The 27,585-nt window shown below is 45.3% G+C and overlaps 1 protein-coding gene across 5 annotated transcripts; it reads left to right on the top strand.

Moving 5' to 3' along the window:
* The first annotated feature begins 9,043 nt into the window (after positions 1-9,043).
* NR4A2 (nuclear receptor subfamily 4 group A member 2) lies at positions 9,044-27,133 on the top strand. 5 transcript variants are annotated; one of them, XM_027055733.2, is made up of 8 exons: positions 9,044-9,227; positions 20,739-20,862; positions 21,353-22,218; positions 23,004-23,133; positions 23,535-23,698; positions 24,584-24,786; positions 25,184-25,362; positions 25,509-27,133. In XM_027055733.2, exons 3-8 carry the CDS (start codon positions 21,355-21,357, stop codon positions 25,763-25,765), a joined length of 1,797 nt encoding a protein of 598 aa, XP_026911534.1. In that variant the 5' UTR covers positions 9,044-9,227; positions 20,739-20,862; positions 21,353-21,354; the 3' UTR covers positions 25,766-27,133. The 5 variants fall into 5 exon arrangements, 4 of the variants coding, with proteins under 4 accessions (XP_026911534.1, XP_053071066.1, XP_026911535.1 ...); XR_003418863.2 differs by lacking the exon at positions 9,044-9,227 and adding an exon at positions 18,175-19,090 and having other exon boundaries at positions 25,305-25,362; positions 25,509-25,581; XM_053215091.1 differs by lacking the exon at positions 9,044-9,227 and adding an exon at positions 18,175-19,090 and having other exon boundaries at positions 21,531-22,218.
* The last annotated feature ends 452 nt before the right edge of the window (positions 27,134-27,585 follow it).

Below are 27,585 nucleotides of genomic sequence, written 5' to 3'. Positions count from 1 at the left end.
ATATGTGGGCAGTAGTGGGTGAAGAGCTTTTGAATTTAAGGCATATAAACTAAATACCAAAGTTGAATGTATTATAACACATTATTGTTGATATAGGAGAAATCTCATATTAATGACATGTATGAAGACGTCAATGGTGTACTTCTCTACAATATAGATGAGGAAAAGACTTTATATATCAGTTTTATGCTATCCGTTCAATCATGATAGACAAAGCATATGAAAAGAGAGGGATAATTGGAACTCCAGACTGGATTTCAAAGCTGTGTCTGGGCCCCTTTTCAATGGCATGACTTACTGGGATACATAAAGGGGCATATTTTCTGGCTCTTCCTTTCTCTTCCACGTGTTTATAAATCATTATGCGTATTAAAAATTCAGGCATGAAATTAACTTCATAGAAGACTTTTTTAAATGCTATAAATAACTTTCAGGAAATTAAGTGGGCTGTGTGTGCTATTAAGCCCATGATATAACAGGATAAAACGAGGTACAGAGGTAAAGAGCCAAGCCCAAGAATTAATCTATTTGTATCCAAAATCTGTGTTCATAGACCCCACCATTGTCTCTATCATATTACCATCTCTCTCCACCCAGATTCATCTATGAACAGAAATATTTGACGGATTTATAGAACTGTCAACGAGGCATATCCCACAAGCCTTTTGATCAGTATGTGAATATCTGCTTTCCTAAACAAAGTAGATTTTCGAGGACGTCACTGCTTCTCCTGTGGGGCCACCTGCCTCAATACTGAAAATTTGCGTAGTCTGTAAATGGGTAAATCTTTAAATGGAACCTTTTTAGCAGGACAAATGACTTTAATGGCACCTCTTAACCAAACAGGTATCTGCTAGCTTTGAATACCTAAGTCTCCAAATGAAAGGTGCCAACTTTTCAAAAGAAATCCCCAAGACAATAAGCAGGCAGAAAGAAGGATTTTTTTAAGGGAAGTACTAGTAAGAGCACTGGTCATAGGCCAGCGCTCTTTGGTGCTGTGGAGGAGAACCAGACCAGAGCAAGGAAGCAACTGGTGACAGGAAACAATGTAGGTGGCTGTTGCCAAAATCTAGGTAAAAAAAAAAAAAATGATGAAAGCCGAAGGAAGAGGGAAAAAGTAGCCAGATTTGAGAACAGCAGGGGAGGCTTGGTGACTCAGTAATGAAAGGTAGAATAGACAGGAAGCTCTGATTCCTTTAAACAAAGAACGTTTCCAACCCTAGCCGCCATCGCTTGCCCCCCCCCCCCCCCATCTGCTCCTGAGTCATCTGCTTATTCACAGTCCTTTCAGGAGCCTTGTTCTCCATGCTCTTCCTCAGACCACTACTCTTTTTCCACCCTTCACCCCCACCCATTTCCCCCCCACCACTGCCATAAGTGGGGACCACAACACTACAGCCCTGAGGAGGTGCAATATGCAGACGGCTGTACTTTCTTATGCTGTTCTTTTCTTTGATTGTCCCACACCCCCCACCACAGGAGGCCGTACTGGTGTTAATAACAACTAAAGATTGGAAACAAATGAAGGGGATTACAACATAGAGGAAAGATTAAAAACTGTTCACAAAATAAAACTTCCAGATAGTTCAAAGATAAGAGCAACCAAAAACTTAATGTAAAATATTTACACAGAGATCCTTAAGAGCATACCCGATTCCTAGACTCACTCCTTAATCTCAAGGTCCACCCTGTGTATTTTCGTCTTAGAAAGAAAGCACCTTCCTCCATTGCTCTACAGTCTGTATCTTTACTACCTTATACTTCACTAATAATGGTAGTTGAATCTCCTGGAGGGTTCATCGCCCTTTCCCAACCAGTGCAACCCACAGGATATTATTTGCAGCAATACGTTTCTGGAAGGCTCAGTCAAGCAACACAGAAGGTCTCTAACAATGTAGTCCCTGTAGCATTTGTCGTTCTACTTTTGCCTATTTGTAGCACTGAAGATTTGCCACCTCATTCTTCTTGATCATCTATTGGATTCTACACATACAAATCCTCCAAAAGCAAAGAATAATTATCAAAGACAATTCACATTTAAAAAAAAAAAAAAAGAAACATTTCCCAGAAAATAATCTGTACTAAGTCTACCCTTCATGGAGAGAACTGGCTACATTTTTATGCAGTTATGTCGATTCCCACTGTGTTCATCCTCTTGCTTCTAACCATGCCCAGATTCTTATAGGTCTATAGGAAACAGGATGCATTACTGTAACCTTTTCAAGTGACAGCAACTCCCTTCCTACACAAAGATGTTGAAATCCTGGAATTATTAAAGAGTATGGATATGAATGTGTGTGTGTGTGTGTTTGTATAAGGTGGGTGGAGGGTCTTTTTCCAACTATAATTAGCTTGGCTCTGTTAAGTGTCTCATTTCACGTGCTATTTGAACTGGTTTTGGCTCTTGGTTATAATAAAATATTATCTAATCACAAATATCGTGTAGGTCTGAGGAGCAAACAGACATGCATAGGAAATAGAATACTTAAAGAGAATTTAAAAATCTTAAATGTGAAATAGAGAAGAAAGGTAGCCAAGTTTAAAGAATGAGAATTCTTAGAGGTGCTTTGTAATATATTGCTATATTTATGCAAAAATAAAATAAAGGATACGATTATATAATGAGTTCTAATTAAATTTAACATTGTACTCTCTTAGAATGTATAACCTTGCAATTCCTATTGTGATAGGAATTTTGATCAATATCTTGATCATAAGGATTAGGTGAACTCCAAGGTCCCAGCTCTGAAAATGTATGACTCCTTCTGTTTCTGCATTCGTTCATTTCATACACTCAGTTATTTCCACTATTCACAAAGAATTTTTGATAGCTTAACAGCCAGGTCCCCAAAAGTTCCAGGAAGAATTGGAGAGGACTGCTGCCCTCATGGAGCTCAGTCCAGCAGGAGAGACAAATAAAACAAATAATTGCATACGGGTCACAGTGAAGGATGTACAGAGTGTGACACAGTAAGTGCTCAATTTTAGAGGATGGGGATGGCCAGGTGTGAGGAACAGGGCAGTGTTGGTGCTATCAGGTAAAATTTCACAGAGGCTGGGGCACAAGCTGAGTCTCAAAGGGTAGATTGTAGGAGAAATCCATTCCAGCCTGAGGAGAGAGCTAGTGCCAAGCTACTAATTCATGAAGAAGCAGCATGAGCAATTTGGGGAACTACTTTTAGTTGGCTAGGACTGGAGGCTAGAGGCAGGTGCAGCGTTAAAGAGGTGGGAGATATATAGGGACCAAACGCTGCTATGTTTCACGTCTCCTGTTTTGACCGTTGATTTCTATCTTGTGATCGCCAGGTTTAGGGGCACCTGGGTGGCTCAGTCGGTTAGCATCTGACTCTTGATTTCAGCTCTGGTCATGATCTCACAGTTGTGAGACAGAGCCCCACACTGAGCTCTAAGCTGATAGCGTGAAGCCTGGTTGGGATTCTCTCTCTTCCTGTCTCTCTCTGTCCCTCTCCAGCTCATGTGCTCTCTCTTGCAAAATAAATAAACATTAAAAAAAGAAAGAAAGAAAAAAAGGCTTAATGACTGGGGCAAGAAGAGTTTCATCATTCCTGGAAGTTTAACCCACAGTGGGCACTCCCACTTGATTCTGACATGCCACTTCCTATGTGATAACATTAAGGCCCCCCTTGCCCTGCCCAGTAGCAGTAGCAAAATAAATTGATGTCATATGGTATGCATCCACTATTAGTCATCAGGTAAGTGATGTACTTCCTATGTCCCAGCATTATGGCCTTGAAAAGGTATTAAGGACAAGTGTATCAGTGAGAACTCTTTTCTAAGGCAATTGACAGAAAATTCACTCCTAACTGACTTTAGCTAAAAGAGAACTGATTTACTCACATAACTTGAGAATCTGCTGGTAGGTTTAGCTCCAAGAATAGCTTGATCCAGGCTCAAATGTCTTCAGCACCCAATTTCTCCTTCTCCATCTCTTGGATCCTCTTTCTCTGTGTTGGCTCTATTCTCCAACAGACTCTTGCCGTGCGGTGGCAGTTTCCATCTCTCCATGTTCGAGAACAGAGAACAAAGAAAGGGAGGGCTCTTTCCTGGTGGCCCCCACACATATTCTGACCAGTCACTGCGGCCACCTGGTGCTAATGGGCAACTGATAGAAGAACTGGTATAACCCCTCCCTAGTACACATGAGTGAGGGCCAGGTGGTATCTGTGCAATGATTTGTCTCCCCTGACACACCTGTATGCTAGACCAGGAAGCATGACCTCATCGACTTCTCTGCCAACTTCTGGTTCTCTTCTTGGGCAACTCCTCCAGTATCCCTCCAAGCTCCGTGCTTCTCCTCAGGAAACACTGACCACTCTGTTTCTATCTTCCCTTGCATGTGCCCAGGAAGATCTTTCCAGCTTCAGGGGAATCCTTTTCCTTTTGAAGCGTCTTCAAGATACTGTAGGAGGTTTCCTGGAAGTTTTTCTCCTTGAAAGTTTGGCAGTAGCAGAAAATACAGGGAGGAAAAAAAAATGTAAACATAATTTAGATTTTGAAATATTATCCCAAGGATACACATACATGGTATTTCAAATTAATAATGCAGAAAGTTTTTTTTTCTTTATTTTCTCTTTTCTTCTTTCTCCCTCTCTCTCTCTTCCTTCCTCCTCCCCTCCCCCCCACCCCCCACCCCTGCTCCGCACTAAGATACAAGGGGGCAGAGAAACCACTGGCAAATAAGCTAGTAAGTGGGCCTTAAGGAAGATGTGTGATGAAAATTAAACCTTGACAAGTATTATATGCCACCCTTCTGTTTAGCATGGAATTTTTGTATCAGGCTCAGTTAAGCATTAGCCCTGTTCTGACTGAACAGTAAAAAGTTTGAAAACAAAATTTTAAGCAATGTTTAATTTTTTCCCCTGAGGGCTGAACCTTTTATGAGCACTTTCTAAATAGCACAATAAAAAAATAATTCCTAGCAAAAGAAGATCAAGGAGTAAGAGATTTTTCCATGTATAGGAGCCAATACAGTCATACAATAGGATGTGGGGAGCCAGGCTCCAACCTGGAAAACAGAAACAGCTTTAAGTAGTCAACACAGGGAGAATTTAATTGAAGGAATCTGTAAAACAGGTGACTGAAGGGCTGAGAAACAAAAAGAGGACAGTGATTTTTCAACAGGGTAAAGCCACTACAACCCAAATGCTGGAGGAATAAAGGGAAAAGGCAAGGTTACTGGAACCCAGGGTCAGAGGTCCTGGGTGGGAGTGTAGACCTTGGGGGCCGGGTGGGATGTCCTCTGATCTGGCTTTCCATTGGTCACACCCAGCTGGCAGAGAACTCCAGCTCCTGAGGAAGGCAGGGAAATCACAGCTGGCAGGCCAGCACCCGCTTTGCTCCCCCATGATAAAGACCAGAGAAGGTCTGGATGGATCAAAGGGCAACAAGGCCTAGGACCCTGAACCCTCACAAGGAATTTGTTAAAACTCACGGTTCACAAATCCTGATTTGATGTTATAATGTGTACCGGAAGAAAAAAGTTGTGTGCAATGGATCTCCAGCAGCAAGTTACCAAAGTCTGTGCAGTTTGGGGTGAACCATCAAAATCAGGGCAACCTTATCAGAAGGGCTAGTTACGTACGTATGTGCATATTTCGAACTATGTCGGGATTCCTGTTAATTTTGATGAATTTTTTTTTAACTTTTTTCATAAGAACACTGCCTGCCTTGATCTCTTGGCCTTTTAAATGCAGAAAACTCCTAGGTCTATAACCTTGTTTCCTTTCTTTGGGAATGCTGAGAATCCCTCATCCCTCTTCCTGTTAACCTTCTATTTATCCATCTTGGAGTTGATGAGAGTTGCTTATACTATAACTTCAATGATATTTTCCGAAATGAATTCTATCACCAAAACTATACTGCATAGGATATGGCAAATATTTGTGCTCATTCCTTTGAAGCCTCAACCTGACTGGCACCACTGTCTAAATCCGGAGCAGGATTAACTGAGGAGTAAGGCGAGAGTGCACAGTAGTTTCTTTAAGAAATTCTTCAATACCATTACTGTAGAGGAGTCTTTTAAAAGGCTTTAACTTCAGGTAGACAGAAACATCAGAAATACTGAGAAATATCCATATTCTAAAACATTCACTATGTTTAAAAAATCATAACACGCTTTATGCTATCAAGGAGATCCAATGAAAGATTTTCCACATTTTCAGTCTCCTATTTCACAAATTTCAGCGCGCTTGTTTTTTGGGGTTTTTTTTGTTTTTCTTTTGTTTTTGAGAAACTAGTTGTTTCGCTGTATTTCTACTGGGTTCCAGAGCTAAAAAGAAAATTGGGGGCATGTTTCAGTTTAAGGCTAATTCTCATGCTGCTAAATTTTTTAAGGGTAAGGATAAAGGAGAATGGAATTTACCACATTAAAAAAAGAGAAGAAGGAAGCAAAAATGTTTTAACTGAAAACTATGTGAGACGCTGGAAGTTTCAGAAAAGTAGTAGTGAAAGAAAAATACCTCTTTATAAGCTGCAGGAGAAAGAACTTTAAGTGAAGTTAAATTAGGGAGATACCAAACATTTTATGGCAAAGAGAGACAGATGTGCTTTTGGAACCGGGAAAATACTGGTTAACTTTTAGTTGTGATCACACCTCAGTGGTGTCTACGTGAAGCAAATGTTTCGGCTCTAAACTTGTTTCTGCCTTTTTTATGTTTTCTGCCTTCACCAGCCTGGAGACAGAAAAATAAGGCAGATTCTGACAATGATGAGGGTCAATCAGAAGAAGACTTTGCCTGTCTCTTAAGTACCACTCACTGACAAACAATTTTGTGTCTTTCAAATGAAAACTGCCTCCTAAAAGCTATACAAACCAGATTTGGGGGCAAAATTGGAGAAAAGTGACCCTAGTACGTTTTGCGTCTCATACTCTTTCACTCCCATTAGAGAACATGGTGCTGGAAAGGCCCTGAGACATCATCAGACTGTAATTCTGTCTGCTATCATGTAAATGAGGCCTACAGTGACAACTATGTTTTTCCTCTTAAAATAGTTTTAATGATATAGCTGAATTCATTCTTTTTCTGAAGTGGCCCTAATATATTTTCTCTTTGAAAATGTACAAAGTAATAAATTGTCAGAAGACTGAGTAATTCTATACTTGGTTATCTTTTTCCCTTGAGACACAAGTATTCATATTAATAACTTTATGTATCTGAACACAATTATGTCCTTTAGCATCCTAGAATGTTAGCGCTGAAAGGGTCTTAGAAACCAGCCTTTCTCCATTTTGAAGATAAGGAAACTGAGGCAGAGAGGCTGTAATTTCTTTTTTTTTTTTTTTCTATTTCACAGTTTATTTATTTTTGAGACAGAGAGAGATAGAGCTCGAGCAGGGAGGGGCAGCGAGAGAGAGGGAGACACAGAGTCCGAAGCAGGCTCCAGGCTCAGCTGTCAGCACAGAGCCCAACGCTTGGCTCCAACCGGTCAACTGCGAGATCATGACCTGAGCCAAAGTGACCTCAACCGACTGAGCCACCCAGGCAGCCGGAAAGGCTGTCATTTCTGCAAGGTGGCACAGAGAATCGCAATGAAGACCTACCTAATTAAAACCCAAATTTCCTAGTCTTCAAACTCCCAGCCCAGCGAACCCTTCACCACCCCATTTTGTCTTGATTGTGAATCAACAATCATTTCCTCAGGCCTTTTAACTCACTGTATCCATGCCAGGTCACTTAAAAACTTTTGTTTCCATCTGCAAATTACCTATCGGCATCCCAGAAAATTCGTGGAGTTCATATATCTGAGACATTTTGCTCAGGAGGAGAAATTATCGTCTGACTAGTCCTTTAGTCGATGGTTACAAGAAAACAGACTACCTCCAGTTGTCTCCTTAATGGGCACGAGGAGTGTTAAGGAGTGGGACAGACTGGCCTACGTATGGAAACTTGAACAGGAGGTTCCCCCTCCCCGCCCCCCCCCCCCACAAAATTACCTATAGAGAAAGCCCCCTTTAAGTGGCAGCCTTGATGAAAGCCCAGCACGTTGAAAGACTGTAGGCTTTTGGAAAATTCAAATGGCCTGCGCTACGTTCAAAGCCAAAAAGGTATGCAAAAATGCTGAGCCTGAGAGCATGAGTCCTGAAAGCCAGGACCACGCTGCTTCTACTGGGCACCCTTCGTCCAACTTCCCAAATGCAAACAGTAACATGGCCCTGGGTCCACAAAAACCCACCTAGATAAACAATCCTGGTGGAGTCTGAAGGAAGGAAGGATTTGATCCAGATATAGAGAGGGACGTGGGCGGAACTCTAGGACATGCGAACGCACGCACATACTTTGAAATACGCTACATCAGGACACGGAAGCTGGAAGGTTTTTGTTTGGTTTTGAACTGAGGATCTGCCACCACCAACACACCCTACCTGTACTAGGACGGGTGTCGGAGAGTGGAGAAAGCCTCCCGAGGCGGAACTCGAGCTGCGAGTAAGTAACACAGCGACCCCTTCGCTAAACTCGTGGGTTGGGCTCGGCTCGGCCCTTCCCACCCGCGAGCGGCGCTCCGAATGGGGCGGGCCGGGGCGGGGAAAGCCGAGCGCGGCGGGAAGGGCCCAGGGCGGCCGGGGGAGGGGGGGAGGGCGGAGGGAGGCCGGGGAGGCGGGCGGGCGGCTTTATTGTTTCCTCTCGCCCTCCTCCTCCCGCGCCTTGCCCCAGCGTCACTGGAAAGCCGCCCAAGCCGCCCGGCGGCGGGTTATTTATAGAGCTGGCTGCGCGCGCGTCACGGAGCCCGGCCCGGCTGACGGGGCCGCTGACGCGCTTAGCCGCGGGGCCGAGTCCGCGGGGCTGCGCGCCCGGCGCCGGTGACAATGGGCTTCTGTGTGTGCAGCTGCCGCCGCCGCTGGGGGTCGGGGGAGGGGGGCGGGCGGCCGCTCCCTGACCCCCCCCCTCCCTCCCGCCCTCGACTTACCCGAAAGGTAACCGGCCTCTTCTGCCCCTGGCCGGGCCCCGGGCCCCCCACACCCCCCTCACCAGCAGCTTCTACCTTTTTTTTTTTTTTCTTTTCTTTTCTTTTTACCAGTAAGTTCCCCTGGGCCCAGCCTCCCCGCTTCCACTTCCCCCGTCTCCCCTTCTTCCCCCCACCCCCAACATGACGAGAGAGGGGGATTTAGCCGGCCGGGGGCGGCCACTTTGTGCGTCCCGGGGAGCGGGACCCGCACAAGGCGCGCCTGCGGGGGATGCGGTGACCGAGGGGCCGGGAGCGCCGGGCAGGTAACGTATCCTGGACCTGGAGCGGGGCTTTGTTTGGGTTGGGGGGAGGGGAGCGGGGTGGGTGCGAGCGCCGGGCAGCCCTGCCGGGACTCCGGCCTCCCGGCTCCTCCGCCCCGCTGGCCCGCGCGCCCGAAGCCGATCTGGGGTGTCACGCCAAGAGCGAAAGAGAAACTTCTGCGTGACTGACTAGATGAGGCTCCTCCCGAGAGACCAAGATAATAGAGGACTCCCCCCGCCCCTCCCCGCCGGTTCTGGCCGGGTACGCCCCCACCCTGCGGAAGGAGGGGCTGGCGGGGATTTTAGGGACTTCCTGGGACGCGGAGACCGGCTCTGAACCGTCCCCTCTCCGCTGCCGAGAGCTGGGAAAGCTTGCTCTGGAGCCTCTCGCACGTGGCAGGCCGGCAGAGAACTTGCCGTGCCTTCTAGGAAATTGCAATCGATTTGTAATGCAGTTTCGCTAATTGGGAGTTCAAAATTAAACTTTAATAAAGCATTTGTGTCGTCTCGTGTAATTGTGAAAGCTTCCATCCGTCCTGGTAGATAGACTCTAAGTCTCAAGTTAATGGCGCTAAGCTAGATTTCCCCCCCAAGTACAATTCCGTCAGCCGTCGTCGGCGCAGCTGGATTTCCGTAAGGTACAGATGTTGCTAATGGCAGCTTAAGCACGGATGGGCAGATAGCATACGGAATGCAACATGTTGCCATATGGTTCCTTTAGCCTTTCACCTCCAGGGATATCAATCACATATATTCTGGGAGGATCTTAATGACTCTCCGAACGGCAAAATGAATTACCTGGTGCAATTTATATCCCTTGACCTGATACGTTATAACAACAGGGAGATAGCATCTCACAGTTTTCTGTGGTATAAATTGAGCTACAGAGCTGCGTTTCAAATTCTGTAGCATCTATTTGTGGCTTGAGGGGCCCTGTCAAATCATTCTGGCTGTAAAAGCTGGTTTCTCCTCCCCCCCCCCGCCCCCACTCCCGAACAAAACAAAGTTTATAAAGTTTGGCAAAACCGTTGTCTCAGAAATTTCCAGTCAGCCAACCAAATACTAATTGATGAGAGTGTGGAGAAATGGAAAATATGAATTTCCAGAGCTAGTTACTTAAGAGTTTGTAATGTTTAGGAACACCATACTTTTTGGAATCCAGAAAATTAAAGAACTCCTACGAAAAATATGTGTTTTGAGTTGTTTCAATATAACTCCTAAGCCTATTAACTATTTGAAATTCTGTTGTTGTTTTTTTTTAATAAACTTCAGTTATTCTTAAAGTTTGGGAAATAACTTACAGAAAACAGTCCTCAGAAATATGAAATATAAGAAATATAAGGAAGAACTCCCCGGCCAAACAATTTCTATACACAAACACACACCACCCCTCCCAACCTCCCACATACACACTATGTGTGTACTTTAACTTGGATCATCTATGTGGCGATGCTGGTCGTTTGTTTTTTTTTCCCCCCACCATGTCAGTCACAGCATACTGAGGTCACTGTTTAGATCCTAGTGGAATATTTCTGTAATATTTCACAGGTCTTATTTTAAGTATCCTGGTGACTAATAAAATGGTTGATTGCCTCTAATTTCAGGTTATAAACATGGTTGTCTCTTAGTGTATCCCTCCTTTTTCTTCCACTAATGCAGGGAGGCAACATGGAAAACAAGAAAGAAGGCTAAAACAAAAAAGTAAACAACTTATGAAAACATTTTTTTTTTTTAACCTTTACCCATTAAGGGATATCTGAAATCTATGGTCATACTATCCTTTGGAAGATTTCCCTTCCAACAATATGTCCACCACATGAATTCATGTGACCTCACAGACTAACAAAATACACAAGACAGACCTAAGCAATCTGAACAAGTATATATTTTCAGTCATGTCCGGGTCTGAAAGTTAACATTCTGAAAGTTTGTCTATACATCATGTCCTTTCAGTATCATTTTGAAATTACAAGACAGTATTTTTCCTTTTTTTTTTTTTTTTCTCCTTTTGTCGTAGGTGATGACGTGTTACCTGGTGCTTGGGTTAGTGCGATCATCTTGGCAATACCAAATAATCTAAGACCTTTTGTGTATTTATATAGCAGAAAAATCTTCTACAGAACACATTAAGATCTATATCTGAGTTATGGCGACCATTTCTGGGGGCTGTTTTTGGTAATCTTTTAATGGCTAAGGTTTTCTCTCTGCAGCACCAGCACTCAATGAGTCTTAACCCTGATCAGAAGTGAGCTTGTCAATAATGACTCCATCTCCGTGACTTGTGAATAGGCAGTGAGTGTGTCCTTTAATCAGTCACACAGAACTCGCCTTATAAAGCTGTTATTGTCATGAGCAGATATGCAGCCTTTTGTTAGGCTCCATGATTATTAACGTGCTCCTCCTTCAAAAGCCAGGCCTGCTGTGCTTCATTTCAGAATTCAAGTCCATTAGTAAATAAAATCCTAAGCAGCACGATTTGCTTTTTCTCAAGTTACAACATTACAGATAGTTCATGAATGATTTGGGGCCCTTTTGTAGACCTAAACGATGTATATTTTTGGTAGACACATCCAGTAGTAGAAACAAGATGTGGACCTTGCATCATGACTTTTATTTTAAATGAAGATTTGATGGATGTCCATTGTTACTCTAAATGAGGTGGCTGGCAGCCAAGGCGGTCCCTGTGGCTGGGAAGTCCTAGCATTGTTATTGTCTACCAGGGAATCACTTTCTATTTTTTGAGCTCTCAACTTCACCTCCCTCGTTCAATATTGCCCTTCCATATTGCTAATCTGAGCATTCGTTTGGAAAAGAAAACTTTTGAAAATGTGTTTGTATTGGCCAAGAAGATTTTCACCACTGTTTCTGGTTGCCTGCTGGTTTACAGCTTTTATCTTGAGCTGGCATGTTTATTTTAATTGAAAATGAAGAGATACCCTTAGGAGAGGGTATATTCCCCATGCTTTAATTTTAATTGTGATGTAATCCTAGCTGCCTTCTTATTTTTTACTCACAAATGTATTTTAAGATAGGGCAGATGTATGTGTTTCTCATAGGAACATGGGACAAGTTATGGATGGGCATTAGGCCTCTAATAGAACTCTGCATTCAAGTGAGTGGGGGTGGGGAGGAGAGCCATGAGGAAAGAGTACGCTGGTCCCACTGCACTGGCCCTGTTTGCTTTTCAAATTTAAAATCTACATTGCTGCATTGGAAACTTGTTTCTCTCTTTTATAGCATTTCATTTTAAAAGAATTCTTTAAAAACTGTCAATCTGTAAATATTTAACCAGCCAGGCAGGAAACAGTCTTTTATTCTCAGCTATATGCAGCTTTGTTTTTATCTGGGTTAGTGTGAGTGCCATGTAAATACCACATAAAAATTTGACTTGGTTTTCCTTACTTTGACTGAAGATTGACAGGGGCTTCTTTAATTAATCTTGTTCTCTTTCATGTTCTGTATTCAGATATTGAAATACAGTATTTTTATACATTTATAAGATTGTGTTTGCATTTATTTAATTTATGTTTCTTTTTTTAAAGCATGTAGCCTTGAATGTTTGTTCTACTTTTTTTTTTTTTTTCTTCACATCATTACTCTGGTACTGCTTGATGTAACTTGATTAGCTCCCTCCCCAGTCATGATTGGTAATTAAAATAGGCATTAAAATTAGTCACTTAGCAATTTTGCTGTTCAATTGGCAATTAAATTACTTAATTGCAATTAAAGTCCTAATTTTAATTGGCAAAATGATAGATGTAGATTTAAGATAATATGTATAAATACTTTAATAAGTGTCTATATAAGGATTACTTAATTACTCAACTTCAAGTTTATGCTGTTAACTTTAGAACTTTTAAGTGAGCAATGAAATTTATATTACATCTATTCAAAGGATATGGTAATTAGATTTATTACTTATCACTATAAGGGTCCTTGCTATAAGTTACTTTTGTAGTGTTAAAATTGTAGGCTTGATAATTGCAGAATTATGATGAGGAAAAGGGCATATATGTCTTTGTCGTAATATATCAGTGCAGGATGTTCATTTTGTATTAAATCAAGAGGTTCCTATCCACCAGTTAGTCTGAGGGAAAAGAAAAGAAAAGTGGTTATTTTGTCATTAAAGGTAGACCAAAACTAGCCAGCTGTGATATAAGCACAGAAACTGTCACAAAGTGTATGCATTTTATCTACTTAGTATGCTATATAATACTGTGATAGTTACTAATGTTATTAGCTACTTTTAGAATTTCAAGTGCCCTTGATATTTTCTTAGCATGTAGCTACTTATTTGTAGAATCTTTAAGATGTCTTCTAGGACTTGGTACAATTTAATGACTGACCCTCCCATCCATGTTTACTGAAATTAGCAATGAAATACAAAACCAAAGTTACCCTTCCTTGCTTAACCAAAAAGAATTCTTCCATGGAAAATACTGGTGGTTTCCATAGGCTGGGAGTATGGGTGAAGGGCTAGTTACTATTTCATGGGTATACAGTTTAGTCTTTATAAGATGAAGCATTGTAGAGAGGGATAGTGGTGATGCGTACACAGCAATGTGAATGTATTTACTATCACTGAACAGTTCACGTGAAAACGGCTAAGATAGTAAATTTAATGTTCTGTGTACTTTACCACACATACAGAAAGAAAATACTGAGTGATTAGTTTAAAAGCAATTGTTTAGGAGATGGTTACTGAGAGTCAAGCATTAGAGAAAAGATGAAGAATTTTTATTATGCAAAATACTTTTTGAGTGGCATGAGGCTTTACCATATGTTCAGTTTTATAATTTTAATTTGCAAGTAGATGCTTCTAGAAAAAAAAGAGTGCTGTTTTCTCCTGCACATCTTTACACATTTCTAGAATGGAGTTCTGTATTGAAGTAAGAAATAATTTTGCATTCAGTGAGTGATGTTGGTAAAAAAAAAAAAATTGGGCTGAATAAAACTGAGTAAAACGCCATAACTACCCAAAATGTGAATATCAGGTAAGCAATTGACTTCTTGTGTAAGCATCCTATAGGAAGAGAATAAATGATTGACCAATTAATATCCTATTAATGCAAATGAAAAGGCAAAAGGAAAAAAGCAAAAAAAAAAAACCCTTCAATATTAAAAAATTATTTTGTAGTTCCATAACTGAGTTTGTTTTCCAAAGTGAAAATTTCTCTTCTATCACTAATGTAAAATGTCTTGCTGAATGGCAACAAATGCCATGAGTATAAATTTGTCAAAATATAACTTAAAATATATATCTCATTTTAATGTCTAAGATCGTTTCCATTAAGTAATTTTATTACAAAATATCTTAAACATACCTCAACTCCTACAGTATAACAGTGATGTCTCTTCACTATATCTGAATTGTAAGGGCTACTCTGAGTTCATTTTGGGAGAATAGTGAAAAGATTCCCTAAGGACCCCTTTCCCATGCATTAAGATGGAAAATCCTATGGGATTACATCTATGTTTGCTTTCTAAATTATACGAAAAGCTCAATTTTATTAAATATAATCTGTCTAGCCATGCATAAAATAAAATACTTTGGTTTAGATGTGAGTGTATGTATTATTTATATTATTTTTTTATAAAAATATCTTTCTATACATGTGTCAATATATTCTGCTTAATATTGGTTAATATCCTAAAAGATAATATAGTAACATGACTTCCCTAAATGATTTTCTGACATCATTTAACTGTATAGATTGATAGAATTGGCAATTTTGTCATTTAGTTGTTTCCAAAAGAAGGAGCTACTTATGTATAAGACCAATTTTCACTCCTATTTAACTCATTAAAGAAAACAGACCTTCAGTGGGGCTAATTTTACACATTTATACATCCCAGTAATTTAAAGTTGTATCAGAATCCTGGCCCTGAAAAAAAAAAAAAAAACAAAACTAGTATTGCCATTTTAGTTGAGTTATAAAATAGTTTATATTCAAGAATCTATGTTAAAAAATTATGAAGGGTTGCAGTGATATATAAGTGCAAAATTTCAGTTTCTTTTAGCCTAAAGCATCACTTTAACATTTTCTAAAAGGTTGTTCAATTCTACATTTTGGTTCCATTATATGTATAATTAAACCTCTGTGCACAAAAGCATTCTCTTATGTACTAGCAAATACACCCACAGGAATCCTCTTCTAAACTATAATTTATTTAAACATGTAATCATAGGATTTTAAAACATGCTTTCATTTTTCCAAACTATATGCCAATTTGCGCTACTTGGTGATAAAATGAGAGATTTTATTACTATTTTGATTCCCCCCCCCCCCCTGTGACTTAACAGTGAGTTAAACATGGGCAGGAGGAAAAAAAGAATATCTATTGTGAACCTAATTCCATGTGTTCAACTGTTTTCCCCTTTTAAGAAAAACAGACATGAATAAAAGATTTGTAGCTATTTATAAATTCCAGCACAGTACCGAATATTTGGGCCTGCAGCTTTCTCTCCTAGGGTTTGGCCTAAGTAGTAAATAGCTAGCTGGTGAGTGAGTGAGTGAGTGAGTGAGTGGGTGAAATCTTCCTGATCCTTGTGGAGTCAGGCCCCCTACTGACAGGATCAGTCAATTACAGACGTTGGCGGTTCTACTGAGACTTCGTTCCGTCAAAATCTGGTGGGGACACAGGAGTCAGGAGCTTTGAGCTTGGTCCTTTTTTACTCTTTCTGATGATTGTGTTACATCCTTTCCACCCCGAGCACATCCGAAGCCCTACCAAAAATGCTAGCCCAAGAAGTAGCTTATCCAGTAATTGGTTCAAATGAGTTTATCAGTCTTGCATCCAGGGTGCCTTCCTAAGAAGTAACGCTTGCCAGGAACTAAAATAGGAATTTGAAGAAGAGGGAGAACTCTTAAACAAGTTGTAGGATGCAAGGGCAAATGTCCACCTTTTGTCTCTTTTTCAATGTGATATTGAATCCTTCCACCTCCAGTTACTAATAATTATAATTAGCTGCTGTGGAAAACTGCCTCTTGATCTTGGGTGCATTAAGACTTGGGCAAGGGCTCTGTTAAGCCAGACTCGACAGGTTGCTGCTGTAGAATAACGCATCACACTGCAATGTGTGTCTACCTCCGAGCTCACTTTAAGAACTGCAGAACACTTTTCCACTCTCTGGGAGAGAATTCTCAAGTTGTCCCCAGGCTCAACCCAGGCTAAAGCCTAGTGTTTTTAAAAATGGCCATAAGGGAGGAGGAACTTGTGGAGGGAATGTACCTACTCAGATGTGCGTGTTTGTGTATGGAGGGTGCTGGTTACAACCTTAAAGTTCTCCTGGCCCCCGCTTTCCTAGGAATATATTAAAAAATAATAACCGCCACCCCGGCGTGGCCGCGTTTGAGTTTCCGACTGCCTGAAAATAGCTGCCGGGAGCCTGGCCCACCGCTGGGATCAAGGAAAAGCTCCTCCTGGCAGCGCCCTGCTCCCTCGCGGAAGGGGAAGGGAACCCGGGAGGGCGCCACCGAGCTAGAGCCGCTGCTATTTTGGGCCCAGCCCCGCGGGTGCGTCAATGCCTGCGCCCCTGCGTCACCGCCACCCCCACCCCTTTCCTTCTCCCCGGCTCTCCAAACTCTCACTTTTTCCCTTTCGTTCGCGTGGAATCGCTCCTGCCCACGAGGCGCTGACGCTACCGAGCTCATGCTAATAGGCTATTCTTCGCCCTCCTCCCCTCTTCCCCCTACTCACACATCCTCACTCACCACAACAGCCCCCCCCCCCACATACACACACACACACACGCGCGCGCGCGCGCACACACACACACACATACACACACTCACTCACTCACACACACTTCCTGGTTTTATTTGTGCTCCGGCCCGCTGAGCCGCGGCGGCGGCGGCGGCGGCGGCGGCGGCGGCGGCAGCGGCAGTCGAAACATCTGGGGGAAACTTAAGGTGGCCACGCAGGTTTTGCCGAGGCTGCGGCGCAGAGGAGCCCGAGGCTTCCCGGGGCAGCCGCAGGACACCTGATGGCTACGCCTTTCCAGCCGCTGGGGAGCGGGCAAAGGCTAGGGTGCAGATTAGATCTGAGCGGCTCCGGAACGCGCCTGGTTCCGCGGCTCTTTTTGCCCATCCAGGGGACGCCAGGATGGGGGTCGGGGGAAAGTTGCCAGGGGGCTCCCGCAGCCTGGAAGCGAGCCCTGCCGAGGGAGGAGGGGCGGTTGGAACTCTTCGCGGGCAGAGAGGGGGATACCTCGGAAGCCTCCCTCCCCACGTCCCAGCCTCGTCCAGCCCCTTGGGAGAAGCCCGCAGAGGCCCGCCCTGCTCGGGCCCGAGGAACAGGGAAGGGGACTCGATCCCGGGAGAGGTGGCGTTTCCTTTGCTAGAAAGCGCCTTGCGCCCTGAGCCTGGCGGGCGTATTGGCTTGCAAAGTGGAGTCGGCGGGGACTCGGGCAGCCGCGGGGGTGCGGCGAGCTGCCACGGTGCTCCGAGTCCCTCTCCTGGGAGGGCTAGACGCACAACTTTACGCTCGCGGAGATACCCCTCCCTCTCCCAATGTTTTGCCTTTCCCTTTTGGCTCTCAGATTGAGGTTTCGAGAGCCCTTGTGCTTCAGAGGAGGGTTGATTTGTGTCTCTACAACTCGTACTGGGGTACAAGTTGGTGGGCACCCAGGAGTGTCGAAAGTATTAGAGTTGACGAAAGGTGAGGTTAGAGCCCCCTTCCGCCGCAGGCGCACCTGTTGCCCGCTGCTCGGCTGCATTGTCTGCGAAAGGAAAGTGGGCGACGCCTCATTCTGACTTTGGGGATCCCTGAAGGGCTGGGATGCTGTCTACCTGCTCCCCTCTCTTCCCCTTTCCACGCACCACATCCTCCCTTGCACGTGGGCACTGCAAGGAAAGAAGGGAACACAGAGAACAGGCCCTACCCAGTACCTTCCACCTTGTAGTGTGTGTGTGTGTGTGTGTGTGTGTGTGTGTGTGTGTGTGGGAGGGGAGGGGAGACAGAGACAGAGAATGCCAACGCCAAAGGAGGAGGCCATGGACAGGAAAAAGGAGAAAAAGGATATGCATCGGACTAGAGAAATCCCACCCTGCCTGAGCCCTTTGACCGTCTTGGGTCATGGGACGTCTGTACGCGCTTCCGCTAATGGGGGTGACAGTTGTGAGTGCGTGAGGTTAGGACACTGCCAGATACACCCCACCCCTTGCTAGTCCAGGTGCTGGCTACCTGGCCTTCGCCAGCGTTCCCTGCCGCCCCGGCTTTTGTTGCACCCTCCCCCACAAGTGAGCCGCCGGGCTGCAGCGGTGGCCTGGGGGGTTGGGAGGTGGGGGGGAAGGTGAGGTGAGATGTCGCGGTGCTGCGGGCTGCGCGGACCTGAGTGGAGAGGTCACACCTCTTTCGGAAAAAAAAAAAAAAAAAAGAAAGAAAGAAAGAGAGAGAGAGAGAAAAGAAAAAAAAAAAAAAAAAACCCAGGCTGGCGACCAAGGTGAACCCAGAACGGTTCCCACCTTAAAATCGGCCCTACTCGTGACGTCAGGTCGGAAATATACCAAAGCGAGAGCCGGCCAGGAGTCCGGGGAGCGCGGCGGCGCGGCGATTGGGCGGCGGGCCGCTGACGCGCGCTGACGCGCGGAGACTTTAGGTGCATGTTGGCAGCGGCAGCGCGAGCCACATAAACAAAGGCACATTGGCGGCCAGGGCCAGTCCGCCCGGCGGCTCGCGCTAGGCTCCGCGGTCCCGCTCGCCTGCCCAGGCGGCCGCCTTCTCCGGCGCCCTCCCTGCTCTCGGCCACCAGGCTACTTTCGCCCCTCTCGCCCACCCCTCCCCGACCCTGCCACTCGGACTCCCAGAGGGAACTACACTTCGGCCGAGTTGAATGAATGAAGAAATACGCGGAGAACTCCTAAGTGAGTAGACGCAGCCCGTGCAGCTCGAGTTCCCTTATCCTTCTCTCTTCTTTTGCACGTCTCTTCTTTCCACATGTGTGGGACAGGTTTTCTGGAAGTGGGCGCCAGAGGTTCGGAGCGCGAGCGGGGCGGGAGGATGGGGAATAGGTGCGTGCAGCCACAGCGGTCATTTGCCCGAACTCCAGCTTTGGCACTAGGGGGGAGTTGGCTCCCAGCAGGCTTCCAGGCTCCTCATTGGTGGACGTGGAAGAGAGACCTGCATAGTTTGGGGGAGCTGTGGACTTGCCCGGGGAAATGTGCCCAAAGTTTGCTCTTAGAGCAGAATTGATTGTTACCATTGGGCAGGGAGACTCCAGGTCCTGTATATACGAGGGTCTGGGACACTGCCCACAAAGGGACAGGGAGAAAGTTCTTCAGTTTATTTGTTGCTTGGGAACTGCGTCTCCGAGGCTGGCCGGATTGCCAGGGTTTCCTGGGTATTATTGAATAAGGGGTGGTGTTGCTGTTGGTACAGTGTCCTATTACTAAGTTGCTTGAAATTTCTGGTTTTGACACATGCCGTGCTTGTGTTTGTGAGTGCGTCAGAGAGAGAGACAGAGAGACAGAGAGAGAGATAGAGAGTAAAGAGTACAGTTATGAAACTGCGAAGTTACCAGGAGGTTAATATCCAGCACAGGCATATCTCTTAAGGGCTGTGGCTATCATGGGTTGCTTTCCTTTCTACTTTTTCTGATTAACCTTCCTCCCCATGAAGCAATATTATGGGGGTGGGGGAAGGAGAACAGAAGGAATGGATATATTTGGCTTTCTTTTTCATTAGTAATAGGACTGTGCTCTAGAATGCTTTCCAAGTGGCAACATCTGAAAATTACTGGGACACAAGAATGCCTTGTTCCGGCAAGTAGGCAGATTGTGGAAGGCTGTATAGGGAAGGTGTTTGGCTTCCTATGTTGGGAAACGCTTCTAACCTCGGTGCCAACACCAGATAAGCAGTGTTTCCCTCCCTCTGCAGTTGACCTAAGATGCTCCTGGAAAAGTAGGGTCTCTGCCTCCCACCCCTTGGCCACTAAAGATGTTGAAAGGCAAATTTCCTGGGGAAAGTGAATGCCAATTCACCTGTATCCTCAACCCCAGTGTTGTGTCAAAATCCAGACGCTTCCATTCAGATCGCCTTCAGGGCTGCCCAGGCCTTGCTAGCATTCTGTAACCGCAGGGGTTACAGAAAACACTTGATAGAAGTTTCCAGTGCTGCATTTTATTAAACTCTAGTTTCTTCTTATTTGAGTCTGAATTAAACGAAAATGGAAATGACACTACCCTCCCACCTCCATCTCTACCCCCCTGCATCTTAGCAAAGGGCCCAATTTATTACATCATAAGTATTAAATTTAAGTACATGAAGTACCTTTTCCCCTTCAGAACCCTCTCTCTGCAAGGACTTACACAGTGCAGTGGGTTGGCATTTCCTGTTGTTTACAGCCGTCTCTTTTACACATTCATCTTAACTCCTAAGTTTGGTAAAGGCTACACATTAATTTCCAATGAAACAACCAAGGAAGGTATAGAAGGACTTGCCTGGTGACTCTACTGATGCCCAGATGAATCTGTCAGGAAAGTCACCCTGAAGCTTCTTGTGTCTGTGTTTCAGGGAGGAGATCCGACAGGCTGGACTCCCCACTGCTTTTCTAAAAATCTTGGAAACCTTGTCCTTCATTGAATTACGACACTGTCCACCTTTAATTTCCTCGAAAACGCCTGTAATTCGGCTGAAGGTTAGTGCAACTTTGTTTTTTTTCTTTCCCTCCTCCGAGTTCCCTGACCATCAAGAAATAGGGCGATACGATCTTCCTCAGCAAACTCTGTCACTTAAGGCTTTCCTGGCCCATCATCTTGGGGAACAACATTCTCATTGTGCAATTCACCCTCATCTAGAATGAGCCTGCTGAACCCGAGCTTCAGAGGAAAGGCTCATTTGAGCGGGACTGGCCGGGTGAGGGGGTGAGGGGGTGAGGGGGGAGGCGGTTGAGATATCCGGGAATGGAGACCCTCAATAGCTTTCTAGCTCTGGGTCTCCCTTGGACCAGCCTTTCCATGCCCTGCACTGTTTTGCTTCGCAGCATTCGCGCTCTCCGCCCTTCCTTTCGCGTCCCTACGTGCTCTCTGACCGCCACGAGCTGCCGGTGTAGCTCCAGGTGTACCCGAGCCCGGGGAAAAGTGTTCAGTTGACCAGGCTGAGTGTATATTACCCTGTTTCATTTCCAGCCATGCCTTGTGTTCAGGCGCAGTATGGGTCCTCGCCTCAAGGAGCCAGCCCCGCTTCTCAGAGCTACAGTTACCACTCTTCGGGAGAATACAGCTCCGATTTCTTAACTCCAGAGTTTGTCAAGTTTAGCATGGACCTCACCAACACTGAAATCACTGCCACCACTTCTCTCCCCAGCTTCAGTACCTTTATGGACAACTACAGCACAGGCTACGACGTCAAGCCACCTTGCTTGTACCAAATGCCCCTGTCCGGACAGCAGTCCTCCATTAAGGTAGAAGACATTCAGATGCACAACTACCAGCAACACAGCCACCTGCCCCCTCAGTCCGAGGAGATGATGCCGCACTCCGGGTCGGTTTACTACAAGCCCTCCTCGCCCCCGACGCCCACCACCCCGGGCTTTCAAGTGCAGCACAGCCCCATGTGGGATGACCCAGGCTCCCTCCACAACTTCCATCAGAACTACGTGGCCACCACGCACATGATCGAGCAGAGGAAAACGCCCGTCTCCCGCCTCTCCCTCTTCTCATTTAAGCAGTCGCCCCCCGGCACCCCCGTGTCTAGCTGCCAGATGCGCTTCGACGGGCCCCTGCACGTCCCCATGAACCCGGAGCAGGCGGGCAGCCACCACGTGGTGGACGGGCAGACCTTCGCTGTGCCCAACCCCATCCGAAAGCCCGCGTCCATGGGCTTCCCAGGCCTGCAGATCGGCCACGCGTCGCAGCTGCTGGACACGCAGGTGCCCTCGCCGCCGTCGCGGGGCTCTCCCTCCAACGAGGGGCTGTGCGCTGTGTGCGGCGACAACGCGGCCTGCCAGCACTATGGCGTGCGCACCTGTGAGGGCTGCAAAGGTTTCTTCAAGGTGAGCGAGGACCGGGCGGAGGAGGCAGGTAGGGGCCCCCTAGTGCCGGGAGCCTCCGAGTGCGCGCTGCACCTGGGTGCAGGCAACCCAGTCCCACCTAGTTGGCCCAACTCCCGGGTCCGCCAAGGCGGCCCCACTGAGGTCCACGGACTGTGGCGGAGGCTTCTGGGTGCCTGAGAAAGGGAAGTAGAAGGCCGGGAGACCTGGGGTCGCATCCTCTGCACGAAGAAGACCCGGCAGGCCCCAGCCCGAAGTTGCTGGAGCCAGAGTTAGAAGAGGGTCATTTGCATGTGCTAGGAGCTGTCTTCTCTGTTCAGATTGAAATTGGTTAGGACAGAGAACCGTGTCTGAGCTAACCAAGTGGAACAGAATTCCCTATGGTCAAATTAAGTGATCTCTTTATTTCGCCATCCTGATTGAATAATCTTATCATTTTAAATAGAGAAGGTCTCCAAGGAATGTAAATAATATGAATGCCCACGGATTTGTATTTACTGAGCGTTTCCTTCTCCTTCTCTTGGCATATAAAACACAGCGAGGAGCGGCGAGGTTAGCTCAAATGTTAACGCTATCAATTTTCTCCTGTTAAATGCCCTGGGGTAGGAACACGAAAAGAAAGAGAAAGAAAAAGAAAAGGAAAAAAAATAAAAATAAAAAAGGAGTGGTGTATATGTGTTTGTTTGTGGGGAGGGAGTGTAGATCCCAGCCGTTGAGAAATTCTTCCCGGATCCCCTGGGTTGATGGATTAAAAAAAAAAAATCGGTCTATATTGTCTCCTTTTGCAGCGCACGGTACAAAAAAACGCAAAATACGTGTGTTTAGCAAATAAAAACTGCCCAGTGGACAAGCGGCGCCGGAATCGCTGTCAGTACTGCCGATTTCAGAAGTGCCTGGCTGTTGGGATGGTCAAAGAAGGTAGGTCGGGACGAGCAGCCCACTCCCCGGTCTGCGCCCACGGGAAAGTGCTGCGCCCACCCCAGTCCCGTTTTCCACTTCCCACGGGGGGGGGGAAGTCTCCGGGTCCCCCCACCCCCATCAGAGTCTGGCCTCCACGACCCAGCAGCTGCCTGCTTGCCCATCCCGACCTGCAGAAAGCAGCCAGGCCCTTCTCGCCTTCAACCCAACGACCCATTTGGAAGAAGACATAAAACCACCCCACATTTTTGATGCTTCTCGTCAGTAAAGGCTTTACAAGCAGTGGGACCCTGCGCGGCCCGGCCGGCGGCCCCGGGGCTGCGGCCTTCCCCCGCGAGGGGCCGAGGCGGCAGCTGGGTCCCGCTAGGGGGAGCGACGCTAACCCGTTTGTTCCTTTGCAGTGGTTCGCACGGACAGTTTAAAAGGCCGGAGAGGTCGCTTGCCCTCGAAACCGAAGAGCCCACAGGAGCCCTCTCCCCCCTCGCCCCCGGTGAGTCTGATCAGTGCCCTCGTCAGGGCCCATGTCGACTCCAACCCGGCTATGACCAGCCTGGACTATTCCAGGGTAAGAAGCTGGCGGGGGTAGCATGTGGACAAACCGACAGACGGGCAGGACCCCTTCCCACACCCATCACTAGCCCCCGGCCTCCAGCAAGGCTGTGGCTTTACAGCCGTGGGCAGAGCCGCAGCACACAGAGCCACAAACAAACCATGTTGCTGGGAGTGTAGACAGAGGAAGGAGGAGAGCACAGGCCACAGTGATCACATCTCTGGGAGCCCTCCTTCTTACTGCCATCCCGCGCACACACATACTCACACACTCATGCCTCTAATGCCCAAACCACAGGCTGTACAAAACGCTCCCCCCGCCCCACTTGGATTTGATCCCCAATTTTCCACAGAGACGCTTTAATCCTTGTCCCCTGTGGCACTGTCAGGGTGGGGGATGCCTGCTTGGGGGTCGGGGAAGGGAAAGAGAGAGATAGAAGGAATGGCAGTGGGGTGGGAAATCAAGTGGTCAGATTCCTTTTTTACCCCCGCTGTGAGAAATGTGTGGGCTTTAATTGGAGGAAGTATGTCGGGCAAACCTAGAAGCCACTGCAATTTTATTAAGATTTGCAAAGGGCGTCTCTGCTCGAGACCCACTCTGGGACTGGCATGAATACTAACGTGTCAATTGTTTTGTGGAGATAAGAGTGAACGTCTCCCAGGGCTGGATGGCACTGTATTTAGTCTGTATGGAAATGGTAATTTACATATTTAAAGCAGCGACCTCATAGCACCATCCCTAATTGAATTAATTGCCCCGGAACATCTAATTTCCTTACTGGTCAGAGAGAGGTTTAATTGTTATAAAAACCTGGCTCCCCTACTAGAAGCGGGGTTAGCAATTTCACGGGTTATATATTTTAGAGAACCTCATTAAGTGCTTTTTAAAATGAAATTCCAGTTCCAGGCGAACCCTGACTATCAGATGAGTGGCGATGACACCCAGCATATCCAGCAGTTCTATGATCTCCTGACTGGCTCCATGGAGATCATCAGGGGCTGGGCCGAGAAGATCCCGGGCTTCGCTGACCTGCCCAAAGCCGACCAAGACCTGCTTTTCGAGTCTGCTTTCTTAGAACTGTTTGTGCTGCGATTAGCATACAGGTAACGGAGGAGGCAATCCGAGGAGGCTGGGAAAGGAGGAAGAGAGGAGTCAAGAAGGGAAAGAAAGAGACAGAGGGGAATGAAAGGGAGGGGGGTGGATGAGAAAAATACGGAATAAGAAAGTGAAAGAGGGAGAGAAGAAGTAAAAGACAGTAGACAAAAGAAGAAGGGAAGGAAAGAGCCCAGAAGCCTTGGGTGAATGGAATGGAAGTGGGATAGGGGGCGTTCTTGATTGTTATGAAATTAAACCCTTTCAAGGTCTACTGGTCTACATTTTATTAACTCTTCCGTAATTAGGTGCCTCTTAAATCCCTCATTTATTGCTCTTCAAGTAATTAGTTGTTTAGCTTTTCTCTCTCTCTTTTTCTCCCCTCTCTCTCTTTGGTATTAATTGCAGGTCCAACCCAGTGGAGGGTAAACTCATCTTTTGCAATGGGGTGGTCTTGCACAGGTTGCAATGCGTTCGTGGCTTTGGGGAATGGATTGATTCCATTGTTGAATTCTCCTCCAACTTGCAGAATATGAACATCGACATTTCTGCCTTCTCCTGCATTGCTGCCCTGGCTATGGTCACAGGTCAGTACCTCAGGTGCAGGGCACTTCTCTGAAACTGCCCAGAGGGGTCTATCGTGATTTTCCCTTGCCCCTGAGCGTCCATCGTCCTGCCAGCTAGCTAACTGCTTTGTGTGTTCCTCTTTTGTTTCTGATTGTGTTTTCTGCAGAGAGACACGGGCTCAAGGAACCCAAGAGAGTGGAAGAACTGCAAAACAAGATTGTAAATTGTCTCAAAGACCATGTGACTTTCAATAATGGGGGGTTGAACCGCCCCAACTATTTGTCCAAACTGTTGGGGAAGCTCCCAGAACTTCGTACTCTTTGCACACAGGGGCTACAGCGCATTTTCTACCTGAAACTAGAAGACTTGGTACCACCGCCAGCAATAATTGACAAACTTTTCCTGGACACTTTACCTTTCTAAGACCTTCTCCCATGCACTTCAAAGGAACTGGAAAGAAACCTAAAACTATCCAGAGGGGGCAAGTCACAAGGCAGAGATATCCCCATGAGCTGTCTCAGCTCTAGCTGGCCCCCACCCCCTCCATAAAACCCCAGCCCCTCGATCCCTAAAGAAAACAAAAACAAAAACAAAAAAACAAAACAAAAACAACAAAAACTGTTGCTATTTCTTAACCTGCAGGCAGAACTTGAAAGGGCATTTTGGCTCCGGGGCATCCTGGATTTAGAACACGGACTACACACAAATACAGTGGTATAAACTTTTTATTATCAGTTTAAAAATCAGTTTATTGTTCAGAAGAAACATTCCTAATGTCTGATGGGAAATGTTTGGCCATGTTTGGTTGTTGCCATTAAGACAAATGTAACACACACACACACACACACACACACACACATGCACACACACACACCTCACACATTGTAAGGGGACCCACAAGTATTGCCCTTTAAAAGACTTCAAAGTTTTCTGCTGTAAAGAAAGCTGTAATATATAGTAAAACTAAATGTTGCGTGGGTGGCATGAGTTGAAGAAGGGAAAGGCTTGTAAATTTACCCAATGCAGTTTGGCTTTTTAAATTATTTTGTGCCTATTTATGAATACATATTACAAATTCTAAAAGATAAGTGTGTTTGCAAAAAAAAAGAAAAAAGAAAAAAAGAACTACACACAAAAGGGACAAGCATGTTGATTCTAGGTCGAAGATGTTATAGGCACTTGCTATTTCAGTAATGTCTATATTATATAAATAGTATTTCAGACACTATGTAGTCTGTTAGATTTTATAAAGATTGGTAGTTATCTGAGCTTAAACATTTTCTCAATTGTAAAATAGGTGGGCACAAGTATTACACATCAGAAAATCCTGACAAAAGGGACACATAGTGTTTGTAACACCGTCCAACATTCCTTGTTTGTAAGTGTTGTATGTACTGTTGATGTTGATAAAAGAAAGTTTATATCTTGATTATTTTGTTGTCTAAAGCTAAACAAAACTTGCATGCAGCAGCTTTTGACTGTTTCCAGAGTGCTTATAATATACATAACTCCCTGGAAATTACTGAGCACTTTGAATTTTTTTTGTTTTTTTTTAATGTCTAAAATTGTCAGTTAATATATTATTTTATGTTTGAGTAAGAATTTTAATAATGCCATATTCTGTAGTATTTTTCTTTGTATATTTCCAGTATGGCACATGATATGGAGTCACTGCCTTTTTTTCTATGGTGTATGACAGTTAGAGACGCTGATTTTTTTTTTCTGATAAATTCTTTCTTTGAGAAAGACAATTTTAATGTTTACAACAATAAACTATGTAAATGAACAGAATTTTGTCTTCTTTCTGGGTCAGGAAAAAAGGATGACTGAACAGCAATCTACAATAGAGTTGGAGCTTGATTTAGGATCGGTCCCTTATTGAACATTTGAGTTTCAAACTGACAGCCTAGATCTATTTTAGCAAAAGAGCCTGGGGAATTAAACTAATTATCCAGAAAATTCAGTACAATATTTTTCCTTAACCAGAATTTTCGAGTGTGGCAAACTGCATTTGTCAGAATCACTTGAGACTATCTCAACTCTTTTGTTAATTTTGCTGGTAAGGGCAGCTTTTAGAAGAGAAGTTCAGGAGACCTCTAGATAGCCTTTAAACTTTTGCAAGGTCTGAAGTCCTATCAAGTTTTTGTCTTGCCGAATGTTTAGAGAGTATCTCTTTAAGACTCAGGAAGTCAACATGGGTTTGGAGTGTGTTGTACATGATCTCGTTTTTCCAATTCCTCTAC

This window comes from Acinonyx jubatus, chromosome C1 (assembly GCF_027475565.1).
Source record: "Acinonyx jubatus isolate Ajub_Pintada_27869175 chromosome C1, VMU_Ajub_asm_v1.0, whole genome shotgun sequence".
NCBI lineage: Eukaryota > Metazoa > Chordata > Mammalia > Carnivora > Felidae > Acinonyx > Acinonyx jubatus.
Note: the sequence above shows the minus strand (reverse complement) of the source record. Positions and strands in the feature narration are given on the sequence as shown.